Raw genomic sequence first — 18,043 nt, 5'->3', positions numbered from 1 at the left:
GCCAGCTGAGTTAGGCTAGTTCTCAAGGTGCCAATTTCTTCAAGATTTTTTTGGTTCTCCTTTAGCAGGGAGCTGATCTGCTTTTCATGCTTCTCCCTCATCCCTCTCATTTCCCTTCCCAGTCTTTCCTCCACCTCTCTAACTTGATTTTCAAAATTCCTCTTGAGCTCTTCCATGGCCCGAGCCCATTGGGTGGGCTGGGACACAGAATCCTCGATTTCTGTGTCTTTGCCTGATGGCAAGCATTGTTCTTCCTCATCAGAAAGGAAGGGAGGAAGTGTCTTTTCTTCGATAAAGTAGCCATCAATAGTTTTATTTCTTTTCCCTTTTCTTGGCATTTTCTCCAACCAGTGGCCTGACCTCTGAATGTTCTCCTCACACCCACCTCGCCTCCTGGTCCTCCCAGCCAGCGTTTGGGGACTGAGATTCAAATGCTGCTTCCCGCCTTAGGATTTTTGGCGGGGGCAGGGCTGCTATTCAGTGTGAGAATTAAGTTCAGGTGGTCAGGGGCAGGGCCGCCTCTCAGGCACAGATCCCTCTGGGGTTTTATGCACAGACCTTCCACAATGGATCCAGGCTCCTGCCCGTTTGGGGAGCCCCTGTCTGCAGCCGCCTCTCAGCCCCCACCTCCCCGGGGGGGCCCAAGCCATGGGGGCACCCCACTCCCATCTCAACCCGCCAGAGAGACTCTCTCACCCACCCCTGTCAGTCACCTGTTGGTGGGGGGGCCCGTGCCGCCGCTGAAGATCCCGCCTCCGGAGCCCTCTCAGATCTGTGCCTCTCGGAGCCGCGGCCGCCGCCGCAGGTCCAGGCTTGGCTCCGCGTCTGCAGCGCGACGGACCTTTTGCGAGAGGTTTGCAGGTCCCTCTGTGGGTGGGGGGACCCGTGTGGCCGCTGGAGATCCCGTCCCCGTAGCCCTCTCGGATCTCCTCCCCTCAGTGTCGCAGCCGTGGCAGGGCCGCACTCCGCTCCCCGTCCCGGCGCCCAGTCCGCAGCACGAAGGACCCCCCGCGAGAGGTCCGCAGGTCTCTCCGGAGCAGGAATCTCCCTCGCTCCAATACTCCGTGGTCTCTGGGTGCAGAATTCGCCCTGGCTTGGTCCCCTCTAGCCGTTCTGTGGTTTGTGGGTTCGGAGCTATGTGTATGTGCGTCTTTCTACTTCGCCATCTTGGCTCCGCCCCCGACTAGATTCCTTTTGCTTTAGCCCTCCATCTTCTAGTGGTGGGTCTCTCTAGTATTCCAAAATGGCCTCTTTTTCCCTTTTCTTTCTCCTTTCATCAAAACTTCCACCTTACCATTAGTATTATCAAGAAAAAAGTCTTATCAAACTGATTCATAGTTAACATGTAAATGATTAATAATTCCCTCAGCTATCTCAGGGGTTGATTAGCAAAAAATAAACAACTCGCTTGGTAGGGAAAAAAATCTTTAATTGATAAAATTGTAAGGGATATTTTTTGGCAGGGAACTCAACTCATCCACCATAGTCAGTAGTTACTCAGAAAACATTTATTAAGCACTTGCGACATGCCTGGCACTGTGCCAAGTGCTAGGGATACAAAAACGGCCAAAGACAGCCTGCCCTCTAGAAGCTTATAGTCTAATGAAGGAGACAAACAGACAAAATTCTGCAAATAAGTCTCTCTCACACACACACACACACACACACACACACACACACACATTAAAAGGAAATAATTGAAGGAGAGAAGGCATTAGAATTAAGAACGTTGGGAAAGAGTTCCTGTAAAAGATGAGATTTTAATTGGGCCTTAAATGAAGCCAGGAGGCAGAGAGATGAGGAATGAGAGCATTTCAAGCATCACGGACAGCCAGAGAAAATCCCTGAGAAGGGAGTGTTTTGTTCATGGAACAGCAAAAAGGCCAGTGTCACTTATTTGAAGAGTATGTGTCAGGGAATAAGGTGTAAGAAAACTGGAAAAAGATAGGAGGGAGCTGGGTTATGGAGGACTTTTGAACATCAAAAAGAATTTTATATTTGATCCTTGAGGCAGTGGGGGCACCATTGGAGTTTACTGAGTAGAGGAGATGGTATGATCAGAACTGTGCTAAGGGCAAATCACTGTGATAGGTGAAAGGAGATGTATTAGAATGGGAAGAAACTTGAGGGAGGTAGACACACTAGCAGGCTATTGTGGTAATCCCTGTATGAATTGATGATGGCCTGCTCAAGATTAGTAGAGATGTCAGAAGAGAGAAGATAGTGTATTTGAGATGTAACAAAGGTTAATTGGGCAGGCCTTGGCAGCAAATTCAATATAAGGAGCGAGGGATAATGAGGAATCTGGGATGAATCCTAGGTTGAGAGCCTCGAGGGACTTAGGAGGATGATGTTGCCTTCTATGGTGAGAGGGAAATTAGGGGGGTGGGGAAGGTTTAGGGGCAAAGGTAATGAGTAAGACATATTGAATTTAAGATATCTACTGGACCTCCATTTTGAGATGTCTAAAAGTCACTTAATTGGTGGTTCAAGATTAGAAGTCAGTAGAGATGTTTGGCAGCAGGAGGTGCAACTGGGTGGCAAAATTAATAGAGTTCCTGGGGCTAGAGTCAGGAAGACTCATCTCCCAGAGTTCAAATCTGGCATCAGAAACTTACTTAATAGCTGTGTGACCCTGGGTAAGTCAGTTAAGCCTGTTTGCTCAGTTTCCTTATCTGTAAAATGAGCTGGAGAAGGAAATGGCAAACTGCACCAATATCTTTGCCAAGAAAACCCCAGGTGGGATCAGAAAGAGTTGGGCACAACTGAATGACTGAACAACAACAAAAGAGAAGTTAGGGCAGGAAAGTTAGATTTGCATGTTGTCAGCATAGAGATAATTAAATCTTTGGGAGCTGATGAAATCACCAAGTGAAGTAGGATAGAGGGAGAAGAGAAGAGGGCCCAGGACAGAAGCATGTGGGATACCTATGGTTAGAGGCATGATCTGCATGAGGATCCAGCAAAGGAGTTCTGAGAAGTAACAGATGAGCAGGATGGGAAGTAGGTGAGAGTGGTGTCTTGAAAACTGTGATTTACATAGTATTAATGGTTGCAGAGAGGTGGAAGAGAATGATGATCAAGAAAAGGCCATTGGGAGAGGATTTTAGGAAGATGGTGGAGTAGGTCAGAAAATTCTAAACTTTCTAGATTTCCCCCATAAACAAGATAAAAATAGTACCTCAGCGGGAATAGTGTCAAAAATAAACGAGTTCTGGCAGAACCATGCAGAAAATATGAGATTTTGTCCCTATAATGAGTAAACACCTCCAGGCTAGTTCCATAAAGAATGAAAAAGTAGAAAAGAATGTGAAACGTCTTATAAGAAAAATTAACTGATCTGGAGAACAGATCAGGAAGATAAAATGTAAGAATAATCAGACTACCTGAATGCTATGATCAAAAAAAGATTTTTGATACAATAATACAAGAAATAATTGAAGATAATTGTCCTGAAGTGTTAAAACAGGAAGGAAAAGTAGAAATAGAAAAAATCCACCAATCATCACCTAAAAGAGATTCTACAAGGAAAACCTACAAGAATATAACCCCGCACTCAAGGATAAAATATGAGGAACATGAAAAAAGCAATTTAAACATGGTGGTGCCATAGTTACTATCACATAAGACCTAATGGCTTCTACACTTAAAACCACACGTCTTGAAACACTATATATCAAAGGGCAAAAGAACTGTAGATTGCAGCTGAAAATATTCCCAACAAAGTATAATCTTGAATTTAAAAAGTGAACATTTAGTGAATTGTGAGGCTTTCAGGATTTTTTTTTTTTAAACCAAAGCTGAGCTTAGAATATTTGACATACAAGGTCCAAGAGAAATTACAAGGTACATCTCAAAGACTAATTATAAGGGACTCAGTAAGGACAGAATGCTTATGCTTACCTTTTTTACAAGGAAATGTAAAAGATATGTCTAAGATTCTTTATTAGTAACTGAGTAGTTTGTGAGAAAGATTGGGGTAGACCTGAGTATGATATGATTTCAAAAAGTAAAACCAGAACAGGTGAAAAGAATAATTATTTTATACAAATTAGGTGCAAGAGGAAGAACTGACAAAGGAATTAGATGGAAGAGGAGAGCTGGTGGTTCTGGAAGTCTGCTTTCATCAAGAATGGGTTTAAGAGGGTAGAAGGGCATAAAAGTCTTCTAAATTCAGAAAGAAATAAAAGGCTAAAGTGATGGAGAGAGAAGATAAGGGAAAGATTTCTAGAGGGAGGGGTGAGGGATTAAGATCACTTTCAGAAACGTGTGTAGTGTTGAAGGACGTGTGAAGTGGGTAGTGGTGGTAGATGGTAAGCATGATCCAAGGCTGAGGCTTGATACAGAAATGATAAGGGGCTAAGCACTCATGAGATGAGGACAGTGCAGAATTAAATTGGTTGATTTAGGGTGAAGATAAGAGAGAGGAGAAAATGGCTAAAGTAAAGAGTGATGACCTATATGAGAGAATTGATGGTTGAGTTGGAGGTTATAATGTGGGTGAAGAGTAGAGTTTGTTAAGGGAAGGAAGAGATGGAAAGCCAATAAATTATAGTTAGATAAGGGGATTTCTGAATTCTTGAACATGGAAATGATACATTTGTGGATAATTGAAAAATTGTCTTTTGTGTGTAGCTGAGGTGGGGTGAGGAGGTTGAAAAACTGAATGGTAAACATGTTGAAGTCCCCTAAGTATAGAGGGTGAGAGTTGTGAGAGAAATAGAGAACCATGTTCTGAACTCATTCAGGACTGCAGATAACAGTTGCCAGGATTTTGATTGGATAGTAGATATGAATTAAGTGAACCTCAAAGGAGGAGAGATTACCAAGTGTAAAGTTAGAGAGAGAACCTGAAAGTAACAGTAGGGAGCAAGGAGTTTTGCAATTCCCCTGCCTTGATCAGTGAGCCAAAGGGAATGAACATGGCCAGTTGACTGAACATGGTGGCCAAGGAGGCTGTGTCACATGGGGAGCCAAGTTTCAGTAATAACTAGAAGATGGAAAGAGTGGAAGAGGAAAGGCAATTTGTTGTCTATGGACCAGCTATTCCAGAGGGCATAGTGGAAAGGAGAGGGTGATGTTTAGTTGGAATTTGTGGATAAGAGGGATACAAATAAGGAAGTCATCTGGTGGGGGGTTGAGGAATGGAGTTTGGATGATGACCTGTAGGAATTCAAAATCACTTTCATGTGTAGGGTGTGATTAGGTATGAGAATGTTGATGTGGAGCTGAAGATAGTCAAGGAAGCTCTGGCTCCTCTTCTCTCTTGAGGCTGTAGACCAGGCCTCACATCAGGAAGTCATAGGATCCATGTGCTGTTCTCATTCATCATAGCTCACGGAGCTCCAAATTTTGTAAAACGTAATCCTGGAAAATAGGTAGAACAAGAGGTACTTACAGGTACTATTATTTCCGTTTTACAGATGTGAAAACTGAACCTTAGAAAGGTGAAATGACATGAGAGCTTGTTAACTAGTTGGTGATGGAGTAGGGTCTTTAACTCAGGTTTTTTGATTCAGACTCACCTCCTTTATTGTTCAGCTTTAAAATGTCTTATTGATATATTTTGTTTTTACATGATACTCATTTCTAAATATGTTCCTTCTCCCCAGAAAGCTATCTTTTGTAACAAAAAATAATAAATGAAAACATTTCAGCAAAACTAACCCAACACATCCCCTGATTCTGAAAGAGTTGTCTATGTTTCACACCCTTAGTCATTCTTTGCAAAGAAGGGAGAGTGGCAACACTAGATGGGAATTGGGAAGGAATAGGTAAGGAAATTTGCTGCTGGAGAGAAGAACCAGGCAAGATAGATCATTTCTCTGATCTCCTTTCCGCTCCCCCTCTTCTACCAGCTTTCTGTCCAGAATCTGACACCCAAGCTGCCTCAGACTGATTGATCTGCAATAACAACTATATGAGAAGACAATATTACACTATATTGCTTTGAAGTTTGCAAACTGCTTCATGTATATAATCTCATTTGAACCTCATAACAATCCTTTGGTGAAAGTACATTATCCACTTCATTTTACAGATGAAAAAACTGAGACTGACCAAAAATAGTTTGCATAGGCTTTTTTTACTTTAAGGCTAACCCTCTATCCATATACCAGAACCATCCCTTGAAACAACTCTTACATGAAGCAGAAGGGGAAATGCTTCCCTTTCTCAAGTTAAACCTGGCTCTAAGACCCTATGGGTTATCTTGGCACAGCTTCCTGCACATATGAGCAGGCATATCTTTTGGACAATACCTTTGTTCTCCTGAGGGGAGTTGGGAGAAGAGGGGATTCGTTAAGCGGTGCTTCTAACCTTGACCAGATGTGGGTTTTAGGCAAAACTATACCTTTTTAAGAGAGGCTTTGATGAGATGAAATGTGGGACTTGAAGTTGAGAGAGACCATAGCTCACATCTTGCCTCTGATATTTATTAATGTAATTGAGGGCAAATTACTTCACCTTATTTGAGCAGTACCCACCTCATGATGTTTTCTTCAGGATCAAATGAGATGATGCATTTAAAGTGCATTGTAAACCTTAAAGCCTTATATAAATATCATGTTATTATTAGTAGATATCATATGTCTTTGACTATTTATTCCCTTGTCCCTCAGTCAAACAGTGGAGATACGGGTGAGACTGGGGAAGGCGGGACTGGGCACCACCATCATTGGAAGTGCTACCAGTTGGGTCATAGTGGTATAGTGGGAAGAGATTGGGTGGGTTTGAGAGATGTGACTGGTATGTAACCATAGCAAAGGAGGGCTTTTAATGCCATTAAAGCAATGTTTAGCCATTGTAAAAATAAAAGTTATCAAAATTTGGCTTTAGTTTCTTATACAGTTTTGCCTTAGTTCATTTCCATCATGATTTAAATTTAAAAGTATTTTGCTGGCATAATTCTCTAACATTGTTTCACAGTAGCATCTTTAATGCATTATGAACAAACCCTCATTGTAACATTGTGAAAAATTACACTGTAACATCATTTGGTCCATTTCTTTTTATAACGTTCCTATAACTTAAGTGGGGAGCATTGAAGGCTTTTGAGGAAGAAATGGTCTTTTGGGAAGATTGTTGTGTTTGCAGTGTACACAGTGTATTAGAGAGGGGAAAAGACTGACAGAGGGAGACTGTTAAGGAGCTAGATGCACACAAGACACAAAATGGACTTGGAAGTGCAGTGAAAGGTAGTGGGTTTAAAATCAAGGGGACCTGGGTGTGGTGATAGCTTCAGAGTACCCATGCCACTTTGGGTAAGTTTAACCTTATTGGGAAGGCTTTCTCTTCTATAAAATTTGGAGATTGAACCAGATAAGCTCTAAGAGTGTTCCAGCACCATGTCTATGATCCAGTGATCTGTTATCTCATTTTTTCCCCTCAAAATAATTCAGTGGTCTTATTTACCCCTCCTCCCAAAGGCACTTGAGCCTTAATTTAAGAAGGTGGTGAGGATAAGTTATGTGCAAATTATAAGTGTATAATCAGTGGCCTGTAGGGAGTATACATTTTCTCCTAATCATCTACCTTCTTGAAGTTAATTTATTTTTTCTTTCAGATTTTTATCTTTCATTTGCACCATTTCTCTCATTATTGCTTTTTGCAGCCTTGAATTTCATCATGCTTTCATTTTCTCAGGTACTTCCTCATACACAAAGTCATGTTAATTCTGTTCATAGAATCTAGTTTCTTAAATATTTCTAGATGTCTTGGACTGCACACCGCCTAAGCAATAAGTAAACACCTAAGTAAAGCTGTTATTTGCAGTTACCCCTCTTTAACACTAGATGGTAGGATTGTATAGATTAAAGATTATAAATTATAGTACTTTATTTCTCAGGAATTCCAGGTTTTCCTGATGGATCTTTCATTAGTCTCATTTTATTATAAGGCACTATAATCTTCTGTTTTCCCAAACAGATATTTTTGTGTTATTATAGATTTCAGTGACTGATATAGTTATAAAATAGAGAGGCAACACAGTATAGTGGGTAGAGAACTGACTTCTGAATTAGGAAGGCTGGGGCTCAGTTCCACTGCCTGATACATGCGTATCATACATGTATATGATAGTAACCCTGGTCAGACTACTCAAACTTTCAGGGGCATAGGCAACTCTCTTAAGACTTGAAGTTGCAAAACAGTTGGGAGAGTTGCATTTGGAAGAGGGATATTCCTTATTATAACTCCCTCTCTTCCCTCCCCTCCCCCTCATATAATAAATATTTAGTGGACAGGGACTGACTTTGTATAAATATGGCAAATGCCTATGTGGTTATAGTCAGATGGTAGTTTGTTTTTGGTACCAAGATCATAAATAATAAATAAATTTAATGATAAAAGATCTATTCAGAGCATGAAAATTAAGCAGATAGAGAGATGGCTTTAGTGAAACAGTGTAGAAAAGTAGGGGGAAAACCTTGTATATCATGTCTGTAGTCAAGTAGATAGTCCATGAGTTGGGATGATGTGTAATGGAAAGAACACTGACCTTGGAAGCAGACTTCTGGCTCTACTACTTAGATGTCTGACCTTAGGAATATAATTTTTTTTTGAGAATCAAAGGAGGTGATGTCTGTAAAAGTGCTAAGTAAGTTGTTATTGTAACTAAATATGTATACTTTTGAAAGTAAGACTTTTTTGGATCATTTTCAGTTTCTTATTTAAAACAAATAAGCTAGTCTGCAAAGTTTGAGGAACTTTATGTAATAATTTTATGATTAAATAGTGATGAAAGTAATTTCGTGTTACTTTATCCTTGTTGATATTATGTAAACTGTATTTTATGTAACTGTAGACATTTTGTTTTAATTTGCAGGTTGCTGTTTGTTGCATCTGTTTTTTTGTTATTCTTCCCTTGAATCTTGTTGGTACAATTCTAGGCCGAAATCTGTCGGGTCAGCCCAATTTTCCCTGTCGTGTCAATGCTGTGCCTCGTCCTATACCGGAGAAAAAATGGTAAAGAGAAAATTATGACTTGTATATTTTTTCTCAGAATAAAACAATTCTTAGAGCTATGTGTAATTTTGATATTATTATAGCTTTAGCATATTGAATACTTTAGATTTGATTATAGGAATTTGAAAGTTTTGATTTATTTCAGTTTATATTTTCAATCCAAGTTGATATTTAATTGAATATTTTGAAATGGCATGATGATGTCATAAAAGTTAGTGATGATACACTTGGAGTAGAGAGATGGCTTGGGACATTAAAGCTTGCCATTTCTTATTTCATACGTACTATTGGTCAGAACAGCAGTAAATGCTAGGCACTTATTTCTTTTCTTTGGCATGTAGGTCCTTCCCCTTTATATTTGAATTATTGGAGCTCAGATTAGAAAGACTGTAGTACTACTATCTTAACCATAGTCTTTATTATTGGTATAGTATGGATAGAATTCTTCACAAATTTCGTATTTTTTTTTTAAAAATGCCCAAATTTCATCTGCTGTAGCGTTGATTTAGTCGTTACAACATAATTTTCCAAGATATTAAAAGCAGACAAAAATAGAAGAATTTTGTTATGGCATATCTATTTCAACCCTTTGTGACTCATAAGACTAGAAGAAAGGGTGCAAGAGAATGTGGATACATACAGGGAAATTTGTTGAAAAGTTTTTATATGAAGCTTTTTTAACATTTTATAAATACTGTCCTGAAAGCAATTCTTAGGTATGTAGGTATCCATTATTCTCTCAGTTCTGCCCCTATAGTTTGAAAGGCCAAGACCTAGAATGAACTTTTATGTGATTAAACAGTAACTTTCTTCATTTTCAGAAGTAAAGTCTGTCTTTTTTGTTACTCAGAATAATAGAGTTGCCTGTGCCCTTTTTCTTAGATTACTCAGTGGAGAAAAATTCCCAGTTAGGAAAGCTGTTAGAGCTGAACTTTTAAAGTCAACTTATTTTATTATAATTGAAAAACAGAAGGGGCCAACTTTTGACTTTATTATCTGGGTGGAGAAATGTTTGAGAGAAAACACCATCTTTAATCAGAAATGAAAGAGCACAAATTATGGCAGGTCCTACCAAACTGGAAGGCTTTGGATATATGAGTCTAGTAATGGACTAAGTGTTATGTCTATATTTCAGGACCAGCTTAGCTGTATTTGGAGAGCTAGGGTGATGATTGACCATGGCAGCTCTATGATTATATTTCAGAGTAATTGAAATACTTACTAGTGAAGGAACTATTCACACTAGCAAAAGCAGAGGTTCTTGAAGTTGGAAACATGAGAAGCGTTTAGCTACTTATACCAGGTTGTGTATTTTGCCCATTTCATTTTGGCTTTTAACTTTTGGGGGAGGAGGGAGAACAAACCAGTTTACCTAGTATTTAATGAAGATTTGTATTCTGTGAAAATGATATGAAGTTATATTATTTTTTTAGGTTCATGGAACCAGCAGTTATTGTTTGTCTTGGAGGAATTTTGCCTTTTGGCTCAATTTTCATTGAAATGTAAGTTTTAATGATGGGTTTCTTTTCTTGAGGAATTAGAATAGAATAAGTTGGATAATTGGTTAGATACAGGGACATTTCACTGGGATTCCTAATTAAACCACCAACTTTCGGGAAGGACTTCTAGCTTATCTCAATGGTTATCACTCCTATTTTATTCAGAAATTCATACTTTTTAAATTATGCTTTGGAGTATCACATAATTAATAAGAAGCTTAGAAATTTAGGCCCAAATTCCAGAGCCTGGTGTATTATCCTATGATCACAGCTTTCAACTACCACATTTTACCTATGCAGATGCCTAGAAGTTACTGTTTGTATTTTTTTTCCTCCTGAGCTTCATCTTATCCTCTGTGGGGTGGCAGAAATAGGTGGGAGAGATTAAGACCAAGAGGTTTTCACCAAGCCTCTTCTAGAACAGTAGCCAGAATAGCAGTATACTTATTTCTGCCATTTTGTTTAGGTACTTCATTTTTACATCTTTCTGGGCGTACAAGATCTACTATGTCTATGGCTTCATGATGCTGGTGCTTGTCATCCTTTGCATTGTGACTGTTTGTGTAACCATTGTATGCACATACTTTCTGCTAAACGCAGAGGATTATAGGTGGTAAGTACTTAAAGCAAGAACTTTTTTGAATTAGTTATGAATATTGCCAGGATAGTAAGAATATTTTAAATATAATTCAGTCCTTGGTATAAGGAAAATAGGTAAAAGGATATGTTGAAAGCTTTGATTCTTAAGACAGAATTCTTCCAAGGAGTATAACGAACCAATTGAAATTACAAAAATAAGAGCACTTGCTCGGTTGATAAAAGGTCAAAGGATATGAAGAATATTGCTTCCCTTTTGTGGAAGAAATCCAAGCTATCAATAACCATATGAAAGTATGCTCAAAATCATTAATAATTAGAGAAATGAAATTTAAAAGCAACTTTGAGATTTCCCCTCACATCCATTGGAATGGCAAAGGTGACAAAAAGGAAAAATGACATATTAGATGAGCTTTGGGAAAATAGGCTCATCAATGCACTATTGTTGGAGCTGTATAATGGCCTGGCCATTATAGAAAACAAAGTGGAACTATCCCTCAAAAGCTTACTAAACTTAATACCATACCCTTTGATTTTGAAAGACCACTGCTAATTCTGTAACCCCGTAGAGGTCAAAAAAAGAAAAAAAAACCCATATGTACAAAAGTATTTAGAAGAAATCTTTGTGGCCTACAGGAGAAAGTACTGGACTTGGAGTCAGTAAGACCTGAGTTCAGATCCACCCTCAGATGCTTACTGATTGTGTGACCATGGACAAATCACCTGATTTCTCCCAGCCTCAGTTTCCTCATCCATAAAATGGGGACACTAGTAGTTCCTGTCTCCCATGATTGTTGTGAGGATAAAATAAGGCAACATTTGTAAAACACCATACGAACCTAAAAGTGCTATACAAATACTAGTTATTATCTATGTCATTGTCATTATTATAGTATCTTTTTGGTGGAGGCAAAAATGTGGAGGAGTTGTGAAATGGCTGAACAAATACATTGTGGTATAAGAATACAATGGAGTACTCTTATGCTGTAAGAAATAGTGAAAGGGATGTTTTCAGAGAAATCTGGGAAGATTTGTAAGAAGTGATGGATAGTGAAAAAAAGAACTCTGAGAATAACTTCTATAATAAATAGAGCATTGTAAAAACAAATACCTTTTAAAGGACTTTAAAAGAACTCTAATCATTGCAGTAAATCACAGTCCAGGCACTCTCTATTGATTTCTCCCATTTGTGTTTGAGTTTCACATCCCTGCAATAAACAGCAGTGACTCCAGAGGACTGACCTACCTTCTGACAGGAAACAGACTTATGCTACCAACTGACATGAACATGACCAATGTGGGAAATTGTTTTGATTGACTGTGTATTTGTTACAAGGCCATTGTTTTTCTTAGGGTATTTCAGTTATGGAGAGGAAAGGAAGTAAGGAGAGAAAATAGATTTTTGTTAATTAAGAAAGAATAGAAATATAAAGGGAAATAAACAGGTGAGGCTACTCTGGTGCTAATTTTTACAAATTTCATAATCCTCATACATCTTTTTGTGATAAGAAACAGGCAACATTGTGTTATTTTATAGACTGGGGAACTATAGGCAGAGAAATTAAATTATTCTCCTTAGGTCATTATATAATGGTGAGTACAGCAAGACAAAGCAGAACATCTATGTTTCTAACATTATTTGTTACTTCTTATTCTATGTCCTTGTTCTGTGTATTATGTGCATGTGTATATTTTTTTGAAAAATACACTTTTCTTATCCAAAATAGCATTTAAAAATTACAATATTAGAAGTACTTTTGCAAAATAAGAAATACTTTATTGCAAGGTTTTTCTTTAACTGCTGTGCATTTAATAGAGATGTTTGTTTTTTAGGCAATGGACGAGCTTTCTTTCTGCTGCATCAACTGCAATCTATGTTTACATGTATTCATTTTACTACTATTTTTTCAAAACAAAGTAAGTGGTGACTTTTTCCTTTTGTACGTAGAATAAGCTAAGCCTCTGCTTTTGTCTAAGGATACAGAACTATAAATAATATGATTGATTGTTTCTCTGTGTGTATGTAAATCTACATAATTATTTTTATTTCATTTCAGGATGTATGGCTTATTTCAAACAGCATTTTACTTTGGTTATATGGCGGTATTTAGCACAGCCTTGGGGATAATGTGTGGTAAGTTGAGCAGTTTTTGGAAGCTAATCAATAAATGTGTTAAAATTACAAACAGCAATATAGTAAATGAAAAGTCAGAAATTACATTCTATGCCATAGTTTTTATGATCAAGAAGGTTGGAAAATAATCCTTTAAGTCCCAATTTTAAGTCTTGTGAAGACTGTAAAACCCAATTTTAAATGTTCTAATTTTTATTTTGTCTTTTATATTTGGAGAAAAAGTTGAACATAAGCAGAAGGGTAAAATGAGTTTATATATTTCCTATGAATTTCATTTATTCATTCTCTTCCTGCTTCCGTGACCCTCAGAAAGTAAAAAAACTCATCTGTATATTTCACGTTAATTTTTCTTAGAAAATTGCCAGTTGAACTCTTGAAGCAAGACTTCTTGTGTTCCTTTCCTAATTATCACCAACTTATAATTATTTGTTAAATATCCAAAATCAAGGTGTTTTTGGTATTAAGCAGAGGAGTAATTATTAAATTCTTTTCTCTTGATGAATTTATTTTACTTGAGCATGGGATTAGTTTTCTGTGTCTTTCATTAAAGAAGTCACATATTAGCTATTTATCTCTGATTTTTATTTGTGTAATCTTGAGAAGACCTATGGAGGTAACATCTTGACATTTATAAAGGAAATGGAATGAATGTAGCAAAATTTCTTGAGTACTTTTCCTGTGGAAATTTCATTTTACTGCTGGATATCCTTGGCAAATTCCTTGGGCCCCTGCTGTTCTGGCAGTCTCTCAACCATTTATTCTCTAATAGGCTTATAGGCTTTCAGTTTTAATCTTTTTTTTTTAACTGTTCATGCTGGAACTGATTAAAATGTCACCATAATACAGGAATTGTACACTTTTATTTCAGTTGCTAAGATGTGTTAGAAATTGACAATTTGAAGGGAAAAACGTGTGCTTGACTTTTTTTTTAATTGAGGAAAAAGCACTAAGTATTTTAAGGTGGAAAAATGCGTTTTTTAATCTTTATACTTGTTTAACTATAGAATTTTAGGTTATCATGAGATCATTGGAATCATGAAAATATTTTCGTTGGACACTATTACTTGTAATAGTGTAATTCACAGAAACAAAAAATGTAAAATGTAAACATTTAATCCAGCCAATACACAGAAGGAACCCCCCCCCCCCCCACTACAACATTGGACAAGTGGTCATCTGAATTCTGCTTGAAGCTAATGATATCTTTTTTTTAAAGCTTTTTAATAAACTGTTTGGAAAAAAATGATACCCTAGATTAATTTTTTTTCTATACTTTTTGATTAAAAATGAATTATGCATCAAAGGTCTGGAAATTTGGATTTGGGTTTAAGCAAGTCTAATATATTATTATTTATTAAATTTTCTATTAGTATTTTTGTAAAAAGTTGTTTAATTTTTAAAATGTCATTTATCTATGGACTTAGATGGAAAATTTGTCTGTGAGCTGTCTTTGTGACTTGGTTGACTGCCTCTTTCATATTAGAAAACACCAGATTATTTTTAGTAAAACAAATAAAACTGACTAACTTACTAACTTACTTTAACTACTTAGTTAAAAATAGACCCTTTAGGAATTTTGAGCTTCAGTAGCTAAGTATGGAGCATGAGGCATAGAGAGTGGACCTGTGATTTCATTGGTAAAGGAAACTTCATGGTGAGAAAACTCCCTATCGGTGTAGGGCAGCACCTTAAAGTCTTACGGAGTTGCCTGGGGCACAGAGGGGAAGGGACTTTCCCAGGATCAGGGTCACATATATAGTATAGATATGAGATTGAAGGGGAACTTGAATCCAGGTCACTCCTCCTAACTTTGATTCTGGCTCTCTACTATACCATACTTGTACTAAGTATGATTCTTTTAAAAATCCAATAAAAACTGACAGACCTGCTTACAGAAAAAAAGTCTTTTGAAACCATGCCTTCTGTGCCTTTAGAAATGAATTCAAATCAAACAAACATTATTAGAACATTACTGTGAATAAAAACGTCAGTTGAAAATGCTGCTTTGTTAGCTTCTGTTAACAAAGAGAGCAGCTTAGATCTTGACGTTAGCCCTGAAGTATCCCATGAATTACTTTAATTTCACCTACTAAGATATCCCCTACTGATATATAAAATGTCAGTAGACAAATGCTGTATTCCAAAAGTAATTAATGGCATATTATTTTTACCTGCATTTATGCCAAATTTACTTTGCCTTATAAATGCATAAGGTATTATCAAATGAGGAAGAGTGTGTGTGTATGTATGTATGTATGTGTGTGTGTGTTGTTCATTAACTCTTTAAATCAGTAATTTTAAATATCTGTTGAGGATGAATACTGTTTGAAATATTTTTCTTTGCTTTTTCAGGAGCAATTGGTTACATGGGAACAAGTGCCTTTGTCCGAAAAATCTATACTAATGTGAAAATTGACTAGAGAAACAAGAAAACTGGGAACTTTGGATCAGTTACTGTTTCATAGGGGTGGAACTTGCACAACATAAAGCGCAAGAAGATAATTGGGCTTTAACACTGGGTACTTTGTGGGTCTCTGTTTCATGGAAGGCTTAAAGTAACATCTCTTTCCATTGATCCTAGGTTCTTACTGACTGCTTTCTCCAACTGTTCACAGCAAATGCTTGGATTGTATGCTATAGGCATCACTACAGTACTTGGCTAATCTTCCCAAAACTAGCTCATTAAAGATGAATAGACTAGCTCTCTTCAGTGAAGAGGACAAACAGTTTATTTAAGGCATTTGTTCCATTTAAATAAGAAGTGGGAAACTTGGCTGCTAAAATTACATGAATAGAAATCTTTCTGGAATTTGGATATTGGGGAAAAAAAACCATCCAGAAGATTACTTTTCCCTTATTTTTGCTGCCATTGCCAGGATAGTGGGATGTTTTTATATTTTGGATCTGGGCTCTATATTTTTTTTCCAGTTCATTTGCCGTATCAACTATACCTACATTCATTTGTTTAAGAGAATTAAAAATATATATATATATTAAAGCCTGCATGTAATATATCTGCTGTTGTTCTATTTGGACCACTTTCCCATTTATTTATCTTTAAAATAAATATTCAATTACATCTTAATTCCATCCAAAGAAGATACAGTCTGAAGACAGAGGTGTATTCTCTACAATGCAATTTACTGTACAGTTAGAAAGCAAAATGTTAAATGAAGAGATATTTGTTTTTATCAAACATTTTGAGTTCTACAAAACATTTTAATTGAATGTCTAAAGTGATTATCTTCCCTGCTTCCCCCCACCCCCCCCAGTCTTATATCTTTTATTTGGGTTTGAATGAAGGCTTTACTTAAGACATTATAAGAAAAAGTGGGAGGGAGGGGGAAAGGGTAATAAATGTATATAACATTAAATAATGTAACTTAGTTGTAGATCCCAAATGCATTTGGATGTACAGATTTACTACAGAGTACTTTTTCTGATGATGATCTGGTGTAGAAATATGTGAATTTGGGTAGCTTTTTACATCTTGCTTACCATTGCATGAAACATTGGGGTTTCTTCACAGTGTGTGTGTGCGTGTGTGTCATACTTATTTTTCAGGGGAGGGTTGTTTTCTTCTCTTTCTTTTTGAGGCTTTCACTGGAGCCAAATTTGTAATTTAGAACATTTAATTTTGTTAATCCTGTCTGGACACATACAGTATCTAAAGCATTACTGCTTTAGAGTGTTCAGAAAATTAAAATAAAATTTCCTGACAAAATTGTTTTGATTGTGAAAATAGATGTGTTTGCAATTTGAAAAGTCTATTCAAAAAGGCAACTATTACTGAATGCTAGTTTTTGTATACAGTGTTGTTTTCACATCCAGAGAACCCACACAATTTAGAGTCCAAAGTCCTTGCTTACATCTTGATTATCCAGTACAGTTTCAGAATTAGTGACCATCCATTCTTGGCTGACCTTTGGAAGTTGGTGTGTTAAGGTTGGCATATTGTGTGAAAAGTAGGGGTGTAGTATAAGGGCTTTTTTAAAACAAGCAAATAAAGGTCACAAATTTCCAATTGTAGTGATGGTCAGTTTTGCAGTATGCTTGGCCAGAGAATATTTGAAATTATTTCCTTGGCATGGTAAAATTGCTGACTATAATCTCTTGTTAGACAACATGACTACATAGGACAGTGTCATGTGTTAGTATTTTTAAAGACACAAAACATTTACATTTTAGGTGTAAGCCTACATAATGTGTAATATTCATGCAACTCATTACATGTCATATGGTAGTAGGATGGAGTCTTTCTACGGTATATTTCTGTAAACTGACTATATTGTGCATCTTTCATTTTGTATGTAAGTGTATGAATGATAAGATGATTTGAAAAAAAGAATAGTGCTTTCTTGCCATTGAATAAGGATTCTATGAGAAAGTAAATCTTAAGTGAAATCATATTCATCGTTTTCACCAAGCTGAAAAAGTACACTAAAATATATTTCAGAATTAAAACATTTTGATTTCTCCCCTCCCTATTCTCAACTACTTTGACAGCTAAGCTCTTTAGCTACTCTTATGAAAATATAGTTGTTTATGATTTTAACCCCAAATGTGTGAATGTTATAGTACATTTAAGATAAAGCACACAGTCTGGTCAGGGATAAATTGAATAGCAGATATTTTGTCTTAATATGTTGAATGTGATTAATTTGACAGGATTGGGACTATGGAAGGAAAATACATTTTAAAATTTAGTTGCTTTTTAAGTAAAAATAGTTATACTAAAATCAGCTCTTTTTTCTTTTTTAATATTAACTGAAAAATCAGGGTTTTTTTAACTCTAAATCCACTAAGAGTGAAGGAAAATTCATCTTGAGAAGGGCTTTTTGATTCTTGG

At 36.8% G+C, this 18,043-nt stretch overlaps 1 protein-coding gene across 2 annotated transcripts in view; it reads left to right on the top strand.

The window, feature by feature from the left end:
* The window catches only part of TM9SF3 (transmembrane 9 superfamily member 3), a 74,125-nt gene extending 57,204 nt beyond the window's left edge, over positions 1-16,921 (top strand). For both annotated transcript variants that reach the window (XM_072626447.1, XM_072626438.1), the window contains exons 10-15: positions 8,825-8,964; positions 10,398-10,466; positions 10,930-11,076; positions 12,894-12,977; positions 13,118-13,194; positions 15,547-16,921. In XM_072626447.1, the coding sequence (XP_072482548.1) occupies positions 8,825-8,964; positions 10,398-10,466; positions 10,930-11,076; positions 12,894-12,977; positions 13,118-13,194; positions 15,547-15,614 (585 nt within the window). In that variant the 3' untranslated portion in view covers positions 15,615-16,921. The remainder of the gene's footprint in view (positions 1-8,824; positions 8,965-10,397; positions 10,467-10,929; positions 11,077-12,893; positions 12,978-13,117; positions 13,195-15,546) is intronic.
* Positions 16,922-18,043: the final 1,122 nt, after the last annotated feature.

This window comes from Notamacropus eugenii, chromosome 1 (genome assembly GCF_028372415.1).
Source record: "Notamacropus eugenii isolate mMacEug1 chromosome 1, mMacEug1.pri_v2, whole genome shotgun sequence".
In the NCBI taxonomy this organism is placed as follows: Eukaryota; Metazoa; Chordata; class Mammalia; order Diprotodontia; family Macropodidae; genus Notamacropus; species Notamacropus eugenii.
Note: the sequence above shows the minus strand (reverse complement) of the source record. Positions and strands in the feature narration are given on the sequence as shown.